Source organism: Aquarana catesbeiana, linkage group LG02 (assembly GCF_042186555.1).
Source record: "Aquarana catesbeiana isolate 2022-GZ linkage group LG02, ASM4218655v1, whole genome shotgun sequence".
NCBI lineage: Eukaryota > Metazoa > Chordata > Amphibia > Anura > Ranidae > Aquarana > Aquarana catesbeiana.
This window is the reverse complement of record NC_133325.1, coordinates 453939991-453958910: the sequence shown is the minus strand read 5'-3', so window position 1 is coordinate 453958910 and position 18920 is coordinate 453939991. Positions and strand designations below refer to the sequence as shown.

Genomic DNA, 18920 nt, shown 5'->3' with positions numbered 1-18920 from the left:
TAATGAGGGAAAAAAATGAACTTAAATGATTTTAGCAAATGGTTGCAATATAACAAAGAGTGAAAAATTTAAGGGGATCTGAATACTTTCCGTCTCCACTGTATATCCTGTACCATGTCTGCAGCGTCTAACCATCTCCTGTACTATGTCCATGGCCCCTAACTGTCTCCCGTACCATTTTCACAGCCTCTAACCATCTCCTGTACCCAGGGCTAGTGCTAGGCTATTTTGCACCCTAGGCAAAACCAGCTACAGTACTAGAGTCTATTTGTGACTTTTGATTGAGATATTTCCATCTAATGTTGCTACTACTAGGTGGCTGCCTAGTTTGCCTAGTGGTAGCACAGACCCTGCTTGTACAATGTCCGTGCCCTCTAACCATCACCTGTACCATGTCCGCAGCCTCTAACCATCTCCTGTACCATGTCCGCAGCCTCTAACCGTCTCCTGTACCATATCCACAGCCTCTAACCATATCCTGTACCATGTCCGCAGCCTCTAATCATCTCCTGTATTATGACCATCTCTTGCATTTTGTCCACAATATCTAACCATCTCTTGTATCATGTCCACAATCTCTCTAACCATTTCTTGTCTGGTATCATGTCTGCAGTCTCTGAGGGGGAGCCTGGAGAGGAGTCAAAAGTGAGAGCGCCGCTGGGATGGGGGTTACCGGAGTAGTCAGATGTGTGTGGACTGTTGAGGAGAATTTGGGATGAAACCAAAGCCACCAAACTGGAGCCTGGAGGGGACCATCTGAGTGAGCCCTTCACGGTGCTGCTAAAAGGAAGTCAGTGACAGCGCTGCCAGGCCAGTCTGGGGGGGGGGTCACTGATGTAAAGAGGGAGTGAATACCGTAAGGTAGAGGGGGAGGCACTGATATTAAGGTTCCCTCCTATATCAGTAACCCCCCCTCCCCTTACATTAGTGCATTCACTCTGCGGAAGGTGGTCTATTGCAGCAGTTTTCACTGGAACAGGTGTGAAGGGGAAACCTTCACATGGGGACACCTGTTAACAGTTTGACTTTTGAAAATATTGGTTACAGTTACAGCGACTCCAGGCCTAAATGGTTTTCTATGTATCTCTTGCAGCAGGAACAGGTGGTGAGGGGGAGATCCATACACAGGGACACCTGTTTGACTGAAAACTGCTGCAAGCTCCTTTAACTTTTATTTGAACAATGCATTAGTATTATTGTCTCTTTGGTAACTGCTATGTCAGCTTTTAATGATGTCTCTGTGCTCCAGCTGGGGAGATTCACCCTCGAGTTGCCCTGTTTACCATTCCACCAAATTCAGAACAGAATTTGAGGGGACCTCTATTCTATTGATCCTGGTGGCTACCTGGGGTTTCCCCTCAATTTCTGTGTTGGTGGCTACTGTATCTATGGGACTGAAATTGAAGGAAAATCTCCTCAGATGGATGTACGTGACAAAACTCCTGGGTTATATTAACCTGACCTTCATGGAAATGGAGAAAAAATGCTTTTTGACTTTTATTATAACTTAAACACACTGGCACTAGCTATATGTTTATCACGTAAATATTGATATTTGCACTGTTTTACATCTAAAATATCAATTATATGCACTTTTTTTGAAGTGTCAGGGAAAAAAAAAGTAACAGTCAGTAAATTTCATGTTTTTTTGTCAGTAAAAAAAAAAAAAGGTGCTGTTTGTAAATGTTGGGAGTCCTGTCAGTAAATTTCACTTTGGGGGTTGGCAACACTGGTGGCAGGATGGTGTACCTAGCTTCCTGAACACATCAGAGCACTCTGTAAGTCCTAATGTAAGCAACGGGCTGGCACTTCGGGGAGGGGTTATGTAAATATCAAAATGTCTTGATGGGTAGATGTCATCATGTCAGCCTAGAAGAATGTTATAATGTACTGGTGGCAGTAAGAATAACAGAAGGTGAGCACAGTGAAAATCAGATAAGCAATATGAAAAAAACAAAACCTCCAAACCATAAAACACAAATTTTTGGTAAAAATGTTAACATTTACCAGTCCACACATTTTTAATATTCGGTTTAAATAACCCTCTTCATCAATACATTTTTCTAAACACAAAGATAAATTGATATGTAGTTTTCCTGCAATATTTTTGAAACAGGAATACTTTACTAAAAATTTGGGTTTTCATATGGTACCATATAATTTACAAGGTGTATTGGTAATTTCTTGTATTGCCTGAATGACTGACAAATCAGTAGAATGGTAATTTTCTCTGAAAATTCAAGCTAGTTCCAGCTGTTTACCCTTCAAGGGTGAAAGTTGACGATTGGTGGTTCGGTTGAAGGAATCCATAGATGGAACATACTTCTCCATAGGCATAGTGAGCTTCCGGCGGGTATCAACACATTTGTTGTCCAGGTTTAGGGAGTTTTCCTTAAATTTTATATCTGCTTGAATGCGGGCAAGATTTTTGTAGAGTGCATCCAGTGCATCCCTGCAAGAACACAATAACAGTGCTTTCATTTGTGTTTTCTGCTCAGAATAAGCTTCTTTGTAACTCACATAGCCTTATTCAATTAGTTCCTAATTTTAAAAATAAAGTTTATTAAATTGTCACCAACACATCATTTGAATTATTATTGCATTGTATACCTAAAATGATTTCCATGTGATTTTCACATTGTTACATATTTATGGTCTGATATTTGTGTTGCTGTATTAAATGTAAAGTTTTGTAAATTAGCAATTAGAGGCAAGGTAGATTAGCTTTACAAAGACTCTGTTCACCCCCTTAAGTGGAAATTCTCTCTGCCAATCAACATTGATAATTTTAAATAGCCATGCTGCTAACATTAATAAATAGATAGAAAAGTATATCATATTTACTTGTTTTAAACTTTTTCTTTTTACATTTCTTCAATTACTTCCTGGTTTCTTGCCTAAGCATATGATGTCATACATCCCAGGAGTCTTCAGGAGAGGAGGAGGGGTTTTCCAGCTAAGCTCTCCTGCATGCATGCTTGAGCTAAGGGCAGATGGATTATAGGAAGTACAGTAAATGCTACATGAATCATTTGCCCTTACTCAAGATGGCCACGGCCAGAAATGCTAGGGCACAGGTGGCAAACACAAGGCCCGCGGGCCGAATCCGGCAGCCAGGCCTCGTCATGTGGCCTGCGCAACGGCCGGCGGCCGCCACCTCTTTTGTCTCCCAGGCAACACGAGTAAACATCCTCCGTCACACGAACGGCGCCAGCTTTGTGCGAGCCCATGCGTGGCCAGCTGATCTCCAAGAAAAAATCTCCTGCTCTCTCTCTTCCTCAGTCGCTCTAGCATGGGCCAGCTGTTTCCCGAGCTGAGCGCATGCGCAGTTGGCCCGTCAGTGTCGGAGGTTCCTGACAGCTCCAACTGCGATGTTTTTTTTTTTTTTTATCCAGCGTGTTAGAGCAGGCTACTTAAGGAATTGCTGCAGTGTTGTGGTGCTGAACACAGATCCTCATACACGGGAGGTACCAGAGCTGGGCCAGGTAGGAAGGTAGCAAAGAGCACAGATGTGAGAGGTGTTTTTTTGGGGGGGATGAGGGGTGTTGAGGGCTATGGAGGCAGAGGGGGGAGGATGGAAGGAGAGTGGAGGGTGCAGAGGTCAGATATTGCACACTGCATAGCACTCCTGTACCCTGCACTCTGTACGCAGCATACTCCTGTACCCCACACTACGTACGCAGCAAACTCCTGTACCCTGCACTCTGTACACAGCATACTCCTGTACCCTGCACTCCGTACGCAGCATACTCCTGTGCCCTGTACACCATACGCAGCATACTCCTGTACCCCGCACTCCGTACGCAGCATACTCCTGTACCCTGCACTCCGTACGCAGCAAACTCCTGTACTCCGTACGCAGCATACTCCTGTACCCCGCACTCCGTATGCAGCAAACTCCTGTACCCCGCACTCCATACACAGCAAACTCCTGTACCCCACACTCCGTACGCAGCAAACTCCTGTACCCCGTACTCCGTACTCAGCATACTCCTGTACCCCGCATTCTGTATGCAGCAAACTCCTGTACCCTGCACTCTATACGCAGCATACTCTTGTACCCCGCACTCCGTACGCAGCATACTCCTGTACCCCGCATTCTGTATGTAGCAAACTCTTGTACCCCGCACTCCATACGCAGCATACTCCTGTACCCCGCACTCCGTATGCAGCATACTCCTGTACCCCACACTCTGTACGCAGCATACTCCTGTACCCCGCACTCTGTACGCAGCATATTCCTGTACCTCACACTCTGTATGCAGCATACTCCTGTACCCCGCACTCCGTATGCAGCATACTCCTGTACCCCGCACTCCGTACGCAGCATATTCCTGTACCCCGCACTACATACGCAGCATACTCCTGTACCCTGCACTCCGTAAAACCAGTAACAAACAAATGCAGTGACAATTATTTATAATAATAAAGAGTGGACACATAGTCCTACAGATACAACCGGCCCTTTGAGGGCAACCAGAGCAGGCTACTTAAGGACTTGCTGCAGTGTTGTGGTGCTGAACACAGATCCTCATACACAGGAGGTACCAGAGCTGGGCCAGGTAGGAAGGTAGGAAAGAGCACAGATGTGAGAGGTGTTTTTTTTTTGGGGGGGAGGGGTGTTGAGGGCTATGGAGGCAGAGGTGGGAGGATGGAAGGAGAGTGGAGGGTGCAGAGGTCAGATGTTGCACACTGCATAGCATGCTCCTGTACCCTGCACTCTGTACGCAGCATACTCCTGTACCCCGCACTCCGTACGCAGCAAACTCCTGTACCCTGCACTCTGTACGCAGCATACTCCTGTACCCTGCACACCGTACGCAGCATACTCCTGTACCCTGCACTCCGTACGCAGCATACTCCTGTACCCTGCACTCCGTACACAGCAAACTCCTGTACTCCGTACGCCGCATACTCCTGTACCCCGCACTCCGTATGCAGCAAACTCCTGTACCCCCCACTCCGTACACAGCAAACTCCTGTACCCCGCACTCCGTACGCAGCAAACTCCTGTACCCCGCACTCCGTACGCAGCAAACTCCTCTACCGTGCACTCTGTATGCAGCATAATCCTGTACCCCGCACTCTGTACGCAGCATACTCCTGTACCCCGCACTCCATACGCAGCAAACTCCTGTACCCCGCACTCCATACGCAGCATACTCCTGTACCCCGCATTCTGTATGCAGCAAACTCCTGTACCCCGCATTCCATACGCACCATACTCCTGTACCCCACACACCGTATGCAGCATACTCCTGTACTCCGCACTCTGTACGCAGCATACTCCTGTACCCCGCACTCTGTATGCAGCATACTCCTGTACCCCGCACTCCGTACGCAGCATACTCCTGTACCCCACACTCCGTACGCAGCATATTCCTGTACCCTGCACTACATACGCAGCATACTCCTGTACCCTGCACTCCGTAAAACCAGTAACAAACAAATGCAGTGACAATTATTTATGATAATAAAGAGTGGACACATAGTCCTACAGATACAACCGGCCCTTTGAGGGCAACCATACTGCTGATGCGCCCCCCCATGAATTTTAGTTCGACACCCCTGTGCTAGGGGTTGTTTTTCAAAGTGATTTCTAAACAAAATAAAGCATGGCGACATGGATGGATAGGGGAGGTTGCTTTGAATATTAAAAATTAATTAAATAGTGCTTTTGGTTTGTGGTACACAGATGCAGTGAAGATCTGCCTTACCAGTTTTTGAGGTCAGATAGGGAGTGTTATGTTTTCAGTGAGTTGGCTGGCTGATAGACTTGTATTATCAGAAGGAGTAGTGTCAGAACCCTTGTGAAGAAATAGATACACGTTTCCAACATTAAAAGATGAAAATATATCTGTAAGACTGAATAAGCCCCAGAGAAAGGGTCAAATTAAGGACCTAGTCAGGCCAGTATTTCAACCTAAGACATTCTATTTTTCTCACTCGGGTGGAGGTCTATAAACAAGCCTATTTGCAGAACTAGTTGCTAGAACAATGCGTGTACCTTTTTTCCCCCACCTGGAGCCCAGGAAAAAGCTGTTTCATTCTTCCCTAATAAGACTGGGGTTATAAAACCCTAAAAACAGCAAACATCAACTGACTTTCTAAGGCAAAAATACACCATATCCAAACAGTGTATAAAGAGGAAACCTTGGGTGATGTTTACCAAACTGGACAACCTCCAATATACATTTGTACACAGACATGGAGAACAGTCAACAGACTCAGGCCAGTTTAAAATCTGCATTTCTCAACCACTGAATATTAAGAAAAAAAAAGGACATATATATATACATATCAGACATAATTTAAAATATGTGGACACTATACTTCAGACACACTTCACTCTTCATCCATAAACTTCACTTGGATCACACTTCATCCAGAATACACCCATCCGTCCAGAGAAACTCTCATTATCACGTCTCATCATCTAAAACATAGCAAGACGCCATTTTGGGAAATGCAGCTATTTTAGAGGACCATTGTAAGCCAGCAGACATTTTGAAAGGGTAATTATAACACATTGACCTTTTCATGATTCATTGCTAATTTTGATATATCTATGATTAATTTCTTGTGATACTTAGATTGCTCTTCCCCCGATAATAATAATAGTAATAACCAGTTAGATTTCTCTTTGATTTTTTTTTCCTTTCAATTTTAATCATTTCTGGTTTTGCGCTATAGTAGTGTAACATTTTTACTTAGTTTAACACTTCTGCAGTGGGGTAACTGTTGGGCTTTGTAAAACACAGACTATTGTCTGATAGTTAGTTATCAATATACATGGTTATTTTATCCATGGGGAGAAATTCATCCTTCCATGTTATTCATATACGTAGCAGTATACCTTAGCGAGTGTTGCATAAGATCTTGTTTTTTTATGTAAGATTGTTGTGCATGCCCCATTTATAATAATATCCCCTGTACTGCCTCTCTTTCAACTATACAAGGCATTTTTCCTTTTGTTTCACTTGGTGACCCTATCCTCAGTACTCTGTGACTGTACCATATCTATGGAGGAGCAGCTTTGTTACCCAAGGCCCCTTTTACATGAAGTGTCCAATCAGGTTCACTTGTCAGTTTTTTAGGCAGACCTGATCCAATGGTCCATTCATCCCTATTGACCGGTAGGTGTAAACAAACTTGTGTCTGTTTACACTTGCTGACCTCCGATCTGATCCGGTCCACTAGAAAAAAAACAGAAGGGGATCCATCCTCCTCTGTCTAGGTGGATCAGAGGGCAGTCGGTTTATACCCGGCCCCCCATAGAGCAGAATGGCTCTGTCTGTATCAGATTTTCAGAAACTGAGCAGACATGGACCTGTCATCCGCAGACATGGGCCTGTCATCCGCAGACATGGGCCTGTCATCTGTCGGGGGACAAGATTGAAGAAACACCCCCCTCTCCCCTCTTCAACATTATGTAGAGGGGAGAGGTTCTCTAGTCCTCAGAGATAACTGCAAATAATGTAACTGATAAGACTGCTGCAGTGAGCACAGAAAATGAAAGGCTGACAAGATTTCTGGCAAAAATCAACAAGTATTTTTTTTATCAGATGCTACCCTTTCATTTCCTGCTCTCTTTTATCAACTGGCTATCACCCCCTTTCTCTCAGCTCCTTGTCAGATTCTGTCTGCCTTCTCTCTAACTCTCCCAAATACTTGATCAGATCATGCTCTTGCTTTATCTATCCCAGTATTTCATGGTTCATAAGCTGTTGCTCCTCTCTCCCCTGCAGTCCCACGCCATGATCAGATTGTAGTCAGCCATTTCTATGCTCCTATGGTCCATACACAGTTAATATTATGTCTTGTTTATCCCCCACCCTGAAGTCTATGTTGTTATTATTATTATTATTATACAGGATTTATATAGCGCCAACAGTTTACGCAGTGCTTTACAATATAAAAGGGAGACAATACAGTCATAATACAATAAAATACAAGAAGATTAGGAGGGTCCTTCTAAGAAGAGCTTACAATCTAATATGGTGGGGCAGGTTGTACAAAAGGTTGTAACTGTGGGGAATGAGCTGATGGAAGTGGTAAAAGATTAGTTAGAGACGTGATAAGCTTCCCTCGAGTTTTCAGGGATCGCCTGAAGGTAGCAAGAGTAGGGGATAGCCGGACAGGTTGAGGTAGCGAGTTCCAGAGGATGGGAGAGAAGAAATCCTGGAGACGAGCATGGGAGGAGGAGACAAGATCGCATGAGAGTAGGAGGTCTTGAGAAGAGCGGAGAGGACGGTTTGGGTGATATTTGGAGACAAGACATGTTCAGCCACTTTTCTACTTCCACTTTCTTTCCTGACAGTTTCCTCAGTTCCACGATTAGATTATGCTCTGTGCAATGGCATCACTAGGGTTGGTGTCACCTGGTCCAGAAAAAATTGGTGTCACTCCCTCTCCACAAACTATAGTCCCCCTATCCACTAACTACAGACCCCCCTCTCTCAGTATAGAGCCCCCTCCTACAGTATAGATCCTCCTCACTAAGTACAGACCCCCCTTTCTCAGTATAGACCCCCCCCCACTAAGTACAGACCCCCTCCATCAATACAGACCCCCCCCCCACTAAGTACAGACCCCTCTCCATCAATATAGACCTCCCCCTCAGTACAGACCCTTCTCTCTTAGTATAGACCTCCCCCCTCAGTACAGACCCCCCTCCGTCAGTATAGGCCCCCCTCAGTACAGACCCCTCTCCATCAGTATAGACCTCCCCCCTCAGTACAGACCCCCCTCCATCAGTATAGACCTCCCCCTCAGTACAGACCCCCCTTCCTCAGTATAGACCCCCCACTAAGTACTGACCCCCCTCCTTCAGTACAGACACCCCCTCCATCAGTATAGCCCTCCCCCATCAGTATAGACACCCCCCTCAGTGCAGACACCCCCCATCAGTATAGACACCCCCCTCAGTGCAGACCCCCCATCAGTATAGAATCCCCCCTCTTAGTGCAGACCCCCCCATCAGTATAGACACCCCCCCTCAGTACAGACCCCCCATCAGTATAGACACTTCCCCATCAGTATAGACACTCCACCCCCCTCAGTGCAGACCCCCAAATCAGTATAGACACCCCCCTCCTCAGTGCATGCCCCCTATTCAGTATAGACACTCCCCCCTCAGTGCAGACCCCCAATGAGTATAAACACTCCCCCGTCAGTGCGGACCCCCCATCATTATAGACACTCCCCCCTCAGTGCAGACCTCCCTGTCAGTATAGACACCCTATCCCCTCCCATAGATAGCGCCCCCCGCACATGTCCATCTTCATATATGGTAGTAAAATGTACAGACCTCAGAACAGCACGGACGAATACACACAGCGATGTTTGTCCCTCTGGCTCCTCCCCCACCTGTGTGGATGTAAACAAAGAGGAGGGGGAGGCGGCTTCAGTCCGCTCTGCTGAGGAACATAGCACAAGAACCGATAGGCAGATCATGGCAGCAGAAGGTGTTAGTGGTGCCGCTACCCACGTGTGTCACCCCTCTGGCGGGTGTCACCCGGTTTCTGCCCGCACCCCCTGCCCCCCCTAGCGACGCCACTGGCTCTGTGCTCCTCTATAATGGCACACTTGACCAAGCAATCTAATCTAAAATTGTATGATTGGGTAGTAACGCTTACTAATATAAAGTATAGCTAAAAACAAGACTATACTCTTACTAATCTTTAAGTGTAGTATCCTTTATCAACCAATAAGACTAGTAAAAAATGGATTTTAAAAGAGAAGTGTGGGAATGACAAAAAAATGCAAGCTGCATCTATCCCTCGCTGGCTCTACCCTGAGAATTGAGCAATCAAACACTGCTGATCACTTAGTTCTCCACCTCCACTCTAAGTAGAGAGATGTGACTGTCAGTCAATAGCGCTCTGCTCGCTGAGAAGCTGAACCAGCTGCCGGTCCACACTTCTGGGCGGATTCTGACCATAAGGTCAGGATCTTTTCAGAGCCTCGACCGGCTGAGTGATGTAAGCCGATAGCAGACTTTAGCACACTGATGGCTGAAAAAGGGACACAGGAATGCAAAACGAGCTGTGATCAATAGAAGTTTAGCAAAAATGCTTTGGCTATACTTCTCCTTTAACTGTGTTTGTTATCAGTTAGTGCACTTAAAGTAAACCTGTGCCCAGACTATGCACACTGAAGTATTTACATATTCTTAACAAGCATTAACAGCAGTTTAAAACAAATCATTCAAGCTTCCGCAGCCCGCGAATTCGGAAAGGAAGACCGGGTGAAGATAGAAGCCTCTGCAGCGGTGACAATGTGCCGCTGGAGGGCTTCATTTTAAGGTAAGTCTTTTATAATGTGCTAGTATGCGATGCATGACCACCAATGTAAGGGGCATTTTTTCCACTGGCCATTAACATCAAAGATATTATTCTTCACACAGTCTATAAGAGAGAAGAGCCGGCAACTCCAAAGTCCTTGATACAAAAATGTATTAGCTACATTTGAGCATTAAAAAACAAACAGCTGACGCATTTTGGCGTGAGCCTTAGTCATAGCCGAGTCATAGTCATCTTCGCACAGTCTACAACTGTAAAGAGGCTTTCCCTCACCCATGGACTACCAATGTATAGGAGTATTCTTCTTCCCACTGATCAACAAAAGAGGGGGCATTTTTTATGCTACTTATCACAAATGTATGTGACATTCTTTTTTCCACTGACCGCCAATGTAAAGGTGCGATCTTCCTGTTACTAATCACAAATGTAAAAGGGGATTCTTTCTCTCACTGACCATCATGTAGAGGCATTCTTCCTGCCACTGGCCACAAATGTAGGGGTATTCTTCCAGAAACTAGCCACCAATCTAAGAGGTATTCTTCATCCCACTGACCACCAATGCAAGTGGCATGCTTCCTCCTGCTGCGTACCAATGTAAGGGGCATTTTGCCTACAGTCTACCATTGTAAAGGCCACACATTTTGAAATATTCTTTTTAAATGGACTTTATATATAAAATAATACAACAAAATAATGTGCATGCAGCAACTTCATCTTCAAAATTGATGTAGTAAAATTTAGCAATTTTTACACAGTAATGGATACACCACATGTTATGCTATAGAGCAGTGTTTCTCAACTCCGGTCCTCAAGGCGCCCCAACAGGTCATGTTTTCAGGCTTTCCATTATTTTGCACAGGTGATTTGATCAGTTTCACTGCCTTAGTAATTACAACAGCCATTTCATCTGAAGGAAATCCTGAAAACATGACCTGTTGGGGCGCCTTGAGGACTGGAGTTGAGAAACACTGCTATAGAGAATTATCTCTAGTACTTGTTATTTATTTAATTCCTCTTACATCAGTACCTAAGAACACAGAGACCCCCACACAAACACATGGAGAGCATACATACACAATGCAGATAGAGTCCTTGGTATAACCCAAAACTGCCAGACAAGTTGCAATGCCTCAGAATGGGCCTTAGCTTATCTGAGCTCTAGTAAAAGCTAAGAGAAGGCTTTTATATTTTTAATAAAAGAGAACATCACTATTAACAATTCAAACATAACATTACTTACTGTGATTGAGCCATTTTTTGCTTTAGTGCAGCAATAGTGCCCTCAAGCTGGTGGACCTCATCTGTCAATCCATACTGTACCTATGATTTGAAAAAGAACAAAGTACTGAAAAAAGGTCTACAGACTGCTGTTTTCTGAATACAGAAAAATGTAGGAAAAATGTATATTATGCTTATTTACAAATAATACAAATACCTGGTCCCTACAAAGATCCACATTGGGTCTATAGGTACGATTCTCAAGGCGTGTATGCACTAGCTTCAGAGGTCCACTCTTCTCTTTGAGATCACTCTCCAAACGTCTTATGTCTTCCTCCAGTTCCTCTATTTCCTCCTTAGTCTGTAATAATAAAAAAATGTCAAAATTATACCAAAGTTCAAGCAGATGGGTAGTTGAGGTAAGGCTACAATTTTGCCTTACCTTGTATTTATTCCTAGAGCTTAAAGTTATTGTAAAATCTTGGGGGTTTTTTTAGTTAAAAATAACAAACATGTTATACTTACCTGCTCTCTGCAATGGTTTTGCATAGAGAAGCCCAGATCCTCCTCTTTTCGGGTCCCTCTTCAGTGCTCCTGACCCCTCCCTCCTGTTAATTGCCCCCACAGCAAGCAGCTTGCTATGAGGGCACCCGAGCAGAGTCACATCTCCGTGTGTCCATTCTCCCCCTTTCTTTTCTCATTGGCTGACTGACTTTTATTGACAGCAGCGGGAGCCAATAGCGCAACGATGCTGTCTCAGCCATTTAGGAGGGGAGTCCAGGGCAGCCAAGACACTACTGTAACATCGCTGGATCTAGATGGGCTCAGGTAAGTATTAGGGGGGCTGAAGGGGGCTGCTGCACACAGAAGGTTTTCTATCTTAATGCATAGAATGCAATAAGATGAAAAACCTTCTGCCTTTACAACCACTTTAATTTTGCTTTTATGATATAAAACCATAAGGTATAGAGAGAATATTTCACCCAGGAGTTATCACCTATGCTGCAGTCAGAAAAAAAGGGTAGAATCCAAAACAGAAATATCTGAGGAAATGTGTAATCACACCACAACACAAAGGAGACATACTGTGTATTTTTAGTGCATAAGTGCATATATTTACCATATATTAACCACTTAATTACCGGGCATTTTTACCCCTTCCTGCCCAGGCCAATTTTCAGCTTTCAGCGCTATAACATTTTGAATGATAATTGCGCGGACATGCAACACTGTACCCATATGAAATTTTGATCATGTTTTCCCCCACAAATAGAGCTTTCTTTTGGTGGTATTTGATCACCTCTGCGGTTTTTATTTTTTGCTCTATAAACAAAAAAAGAGCGACACTTTTGAAAAAAACACAATATTTTTTACTTTTTGCTAAAATAAATATCCCAATTAAAAAAAAAAAAAATTTAGGCCGATATGTATTCTTCTAGATATTTTTGGTAAAAAAACTTGCAATAAGTGTATATTGATTGGTTTCCGCAAAAGTTATAGCGTCTACAAAATAGGTTATTGATTTATGGCATTCTTCTTCTTATTTTTTTACTAGTAATGGCGGCGATCTGCAATTTTTGTCAGGACTGTGATATTGCGGCAGACATATCGGACACTTTTGACACTATTTTGGGACCATTGACAATTATGCAGCGATCAGAGCTATAAAAACGCACTGATTACTGTGTAAATGTCACTGGCAGGGAGGGGGTTAACACTAGGGGTCGATCAAGGGATTAAATGTGTTACCTAGGGAGTGATTCTAACTGTGGGGGGAGGGGAATGACTGGGGGAGGTGACCGATCGGTGTCCCTATATACAAGGAACACACAATCAGTCTAATCTCCCCTGACAGGACGTGGATCTGTGTGTTTATACACAGATCCACGTTCCTGCTCTGTGACCGATCGGTGTCCCTATATACAAGGAACACACAATCAGTCTAATCTCCCCTGACAGGACGTGGATCTGTGTGTTTATACACAGATCCACGTTCCTGCTCTGTGACCGGCAATTGCGGAAGCCCGGCGGACATCGCGGCTGGCAGCCACGCGCATCGGATCCCGAGTGACGCAGTGCCTATCTGTTTCGACCCGTAGCGTCACGATCACGTGGTTTCATGAAGTCACGTGATCGTGACGCTACGAGTCAGAACAGATAGCCACCGGAAGTGACATCAGGTTGCGAGCTCGCCGCTCGTAGTGCTGTGTTTATGTTTTACACTCCTAATGTGAGTACCCTATTGGCTATTTTTATAATAAACACATTTTTAGCCCTTACATACTTCACGATTGGGGACTTCCTTTCTTCCTTCTCCTTTATACACTGCACTTGAACTGGAGCTCCCTCTATATATTTTTTCATCGCCGAATCATTGCAGTCATTGCAGGAGCCCAGATCCCTCTGGCCGTCTCTATATAATATTTAACGCTGTTACCCTACAGCGGTAAGGTAAGGGACTTATACAGAGGTGTAATTACACTGAAGAAACGAATCACTAAATCACTTTATTCACTACCTGACCTGCACAAATCACATGGGAGCAGCACTACACGTCTCCAGCTCACCGTTATACGGACATTGTTTTATTAGCACTTTAGATATATTTGTAATAGTACGTATGTGGTTTTCGGCACTAGCACTTTATTAATATCTAATTGCGAATTTCACTCCTGTCTCTGTTATCACTTACACTTTATATACCCTATCCGCCTACAGTGGTTATATATGTTTATTTGAGTACTGAGCTATTAGCATTTAGAATTGATTCCATATGTGTGTATCTGTGTACATACTATTTGATTAAATACTACCTAGAGCGCAACACCATTCATTGATTTTTTTATTTCAGTGCAAAGTCTGTGCTCCCCATCATTGCTTAGTCACCACCATCTTGTCACAGTCTTCTTTTTTAAGTCTGGAGTCTTCTTTCTTTCTTTTTTGGCCGACCACGAATGGTGGCAATCCTACACATGCTCAAGAATATGTTTTGTCCAAGCAGTTATGTACAATTAGGCATTCATTTTATGGCAGAACTGACACGGAAAATCTCTTCTACCATAATAATTGAAAATTCACTTAAGTTTAACTTTAAACAACGGTTTAGAAAAGATATGAGCCACATAGGGAGTACATTGTTTTCAGTAGGCTGGTTGGCTCATAGACTTGAGTTGTCAGAAACAGCAGTAAAGCACAATTGTGTAGCAATGCAAAGAAGGCTACACAACCCAGGTATGTTATAAACAAAAGGGGGTACCCTCAAGTACAGATATAAATTTACATTTTACAAAGAAAGCAGGTTTTAGAATATTAACACATATTGTTAAAAATATTTACATCAAAGTAATCTCTTTTATGTGTTAAAAAGAGACAATGATACGAATTAACATGCCATCCTGCACAAATTTGATTATGTAAAGGCTTGTGTACTTATATTAAAATGTTAAATGTTTTCAGGCACATGCAGTTTGTATTTGTGATACATTTGAGATGCTTAGGACTCCTTTTAACCTGTTTTTGAGTTCCGTCTGAGTCGCTGTGCTGTCTTTACATTCTCACTGATTTATGGGTGGAATCACATTCCTGATGGCACTTTAAAAATCCCCTTTCGTGTTGTGAATTCTGCCTGTCTGATTGAAAAAATACAAGTTGTTCTGTGAATGGTGGCAGTGGCAAGCAAGTGCTCTCCTGTAGTCGCTGTGCAGAGGGGAATTCACTCGGCACAGGACCCGGAAGATCGCCACTATCACTGTAGTAATGTTGACTGCTACAGTGATTGTCACCATTGCCCGTGGCCCCTCAGGTATGAGAAATGCAAGCTTACATTGGTCCAGTTTGAACCAATTTACAGTAGTTCTAAAGGCTCAAGGTTTTTTACCTTCATGCATTCTAAGCAGGAAGGTAAAAAATCTTCTCTGTGCAGCAGCCCCCCCCCCCCCCCCAATACTTACCTGAGCCCCATTGCAAAACAAGCGATGTGCACAAGAGTCTTGGCTCTCTGGGGACTCTCCCTCCTCATTGCCGAGACAGCAGTGGGAGCAATTGGCTCCTGCTGCTGTCAATAACAGCCAGTGAGCCAATGAGGAGAGAGAGGGGGCGGGGCCGAGCCATGGCACTGTGTGTAATGGACACGCAGAGCAGTGGCTCTGGAGCATATCTGCTTGGGTGCCCCCATTGTAAGCTGCTTGACCTAGGGGCACTTGACAGGACGGAGGGCCAGGAGCGCCGGTGAGGAACCCGAGAAGAGGAGGATCAGGGCTGCTTTGTGCAAAACCACTGCACAGAGCAGGTAAGTATAACATGTTTACTATTAAAAAAAAATAAAATAAAAATTATTGTCTTTAGTATCACTACAATAAAGATCATACCTGGAGTCCAGCTTTGATTATTATTATTATTAATATTATTATTATTATACAAGATTTATATAGCACTAACAGTTTATTGTTCTGTAGCTGTGTTTTCACTTGAGGTGGTCATAGAATTCATCCCTCTCTACACTATATAAAAGTAGTATCTTTCTAGTACCTAGTACTGTTGAAAAAAAAAATAATATAACTTGAAAAACAGACTATACGGAAAACTTACACATTTCTCTTGCCATTTGAGTTCGTTGTGTGCTCTTTCAAATTCGTGGATCCTCTTCCTAAAAGCAAATTCCACAGCTTGTCTCTGAGCTTCCAGTTCATTATTAGTCTGTCAATGAGGAAGCAGCATCTCTATTTAACCATTTCAAGACAGGACACTTTCGCCCCCTTCCTGCCACCTTCTATGACAATTACTTAGTCATGCAACATTGTACCCAAATAACATTTTTATCATTTTTTTGAGACAAACGGGGCCTCATTCTGGTGGTATTTAATCACCACTGCGTTTCTTATTTTTAAAGGAATAAAATACCAAGTTTATGTTATACATTTTTGCAAACAAATAATCTTTCTTCATAAATGTGGGCCAAAATGTAGTCTGCTAAAGTTTTGAAAAAACCCCAAAAAACACCTTTTATTTAATTTCTTAATTTTCAAAATTTTCTTCCTTTCCTAACAAGAATTTCCATGCTACCCCCCTTCACCCCCCCCCCAAAAAAAAAAGATGTTTTTGCTGGAATTAGGCTTCAAGTATAACTAAAGGTAAAACTTTCTTTTTAGTTTTGGATAGAGTGGAGATGGATTAGAATGCTTGTCAGGTTTGTATTGCTGTCTGTGCCCCCATTAAGGAGATCCACCCTCTCTATTTGTCCTCTTTACCTTTATCATCGAAAGTGAAAGTAAAAGAAGATCCCAAAATTTGGGTTGTCCCCAGAAAAGTAATATGCCCTGTACACACGGTCGGACATTGATCGGACATTCCGACAACAAAATCCATGGATTTTTTCCGACGGATGTTGGCTCAAATTTGTCTTGCATACACACGGTCACACAAAGTTGTCGGAAAATCCGTTCGTTCTGAACGCGGTGACGTAAAACACGTACGTCGGGACTATAAACGGAGCAGTAGCCAATAGCTTTCATCTCTTAATTTTCTCTGAGCATGCGTGGCACTTTGTGCGTCAGAATTGTCCACACACGGTCGGAATTTGCGCTAACGGATTTTGTTGTCGGAAAATTTTACAGTCTGCTCTCAAATTTTGTGTGTCGGAAATTTGGATGGAAAAAGTCCGATGGAGCCCACACACGGTCGGAATTTCCGACAACAAGCTCCAATCGCACATATTCCGTCAGAAAGTCCGACTGTGTGTACAGGGCAATAGAGGGGAAATCTTCCAATAGGGAAATAGTTCTGGTGACCTGGGGGCCCCCAAGGAATTTCCATAATTTGCAGGGATTTACTCTCACTGTTTGGCTATGGGACAGGAAATGAAGGGAAATCTCAGCAATGTCATCTATAATAGGCAGAATATTGTACATGTTAGGTAATATACCTGATCACCCCCTACTGCCTACCTAATTAACCAAAGTGAACATCAATTTAGAGTTTAAATCTATTTTAAGACATCTCTGTCTACTTCATGGTACTACTTGAACATTACTGTTGCAAATGTAGAAGGGTCCATGCTTTAATCTATTCTTTTATGACATACTACTTCATACAGTGATACCTCGGTTCACGAACCGTTCTGTTCACGAACAACTCGGTTCGCGAACAGAAGAGTTCACAAAAATTTGCTTCGGCTTACGAACTCTGCTTCGGTTCACAAACACGAGTTGCGGCCATCTTCCCTGCTCTGACACATTCATATTGACAAGAGCAGTGCAAGATGAGAGTCTTAGGAGAAAAAAGTCTACTCAGATAGGGGTTTCTGCTCCCTGACTACAATGAGGGTGGGCTCACTTGACTGGGAATCATGAAAAAACTGTTCATATGCATTCTACAACTTTATCATGCCCTCAGGTGATCTTTTCCTGGATGCACAGTGCTGTTTTCTGGCCCCTAGATTAGTCATTTAAATTGGGGTTTGGGATTATTTCAAACAAGTATTAAAGAGGAGCTATAGTTTTTTTTCTTTCTTTTTAGATGTACACATGAAAGAGGTCAGCTTAATGTAAAAGACCGTATGTAATATACAGTGGTACCTTGGATAACGAGCATAATTCGTTCCAGAGCAATGCTTGTAATCCAAAGCACTCATATATCAAAGCAAGTTTCCCCATAGGAAATAATGGAAACTCAGGTAATCCGTTCCAGTGGCACCGCTGGTGTATGCAGTACCACATGTAACCAGAGGTGGGGGGGGGGGGCGCTGGAGACATTCGGAAAGACTTGGAGCCGCTCGAAAAAACTCGGCAGCAGAGTGTTTCCGAGTGTTTCCCAGTGGCTCAGAGCGGCTCCGAGTGTCACCGGCGCCCCCGCACCTCTGCCCAAATGCGGTACTGCACACCCCAGAGGCTTGAATCCTGCTCATTTTGCGAGACAACGCTCGCAAACTGAGTCAGGTTTTAAAAGAAATAATAGCTCGTATTGCGAAACGCTCGTAAACTGCGTTACTCGCAATCCAAGGTATTACTGTATGTTTAAAATCCTTTTTTTTTGTAAATACATTTCATAATTTTACTCTATATATAAACAAAAAAAAAAGTTCAGAAGGGATTAACCTAATTTACATTGAACCCTATGGGAAAATTTGCCTCGGTTCACAACCAATTCGGTTCGCAACCAGAGTGGTTTCACAAATTAAGTTTGTGAACCGAGGTACTTCTGTATACAGTACCACACTGCCTGAAATCAGAAGAAAATATTCTGCTAATGGTCCAGAGAACCATATTGTATATGTTCCAATTCGACATGCATAAATTGCACTTTTTGTTGGCTTTGTTTATGCAAGTGACTGAAACAGGTACTGCATGTTGTCCATAGCTTTCAATCACATTCCTATTATACACTCAGGAGAGCTTGCCACAG

At 43.4% G+C, this 18920-nt stretch overlaps 1 protein-coding gene across 1 annotated transcript in view; it reads right to left on the bottom strand.

Annotated features, from left to right (window-relative positions):
• Window positions 1-1673: 1673 nt before the first annotated feature.
• TEKT2 (tektin 2) overlaps window positions 1674-18920 on the bottom strand; it is a 45949-nt gene continuing 28702 nt past the window's right edge. Inside the window, exons 7-10 of the mRNA XM_073615599.1 lie at window positions 16110-16217; window positions 11740-11883; window positions 11545-11624; window positions 1674-2452 (exon numbers count right to left, since the gene is read on the bottom strand). Coding sequence (XP_073471700.1) covers window positions 2239-2452; window positions 11545-11624; window positions 11740-11883; window positions 16110-16217 — 546 coding nt within the window. The 3' untranslated portion in view covers window positions 1674-2238. The remainder of the gene's footprint in view (window positions 2453-11544; window positions 11625-11739; window positions 11884-16109; window positions 16218-18920) is intronic.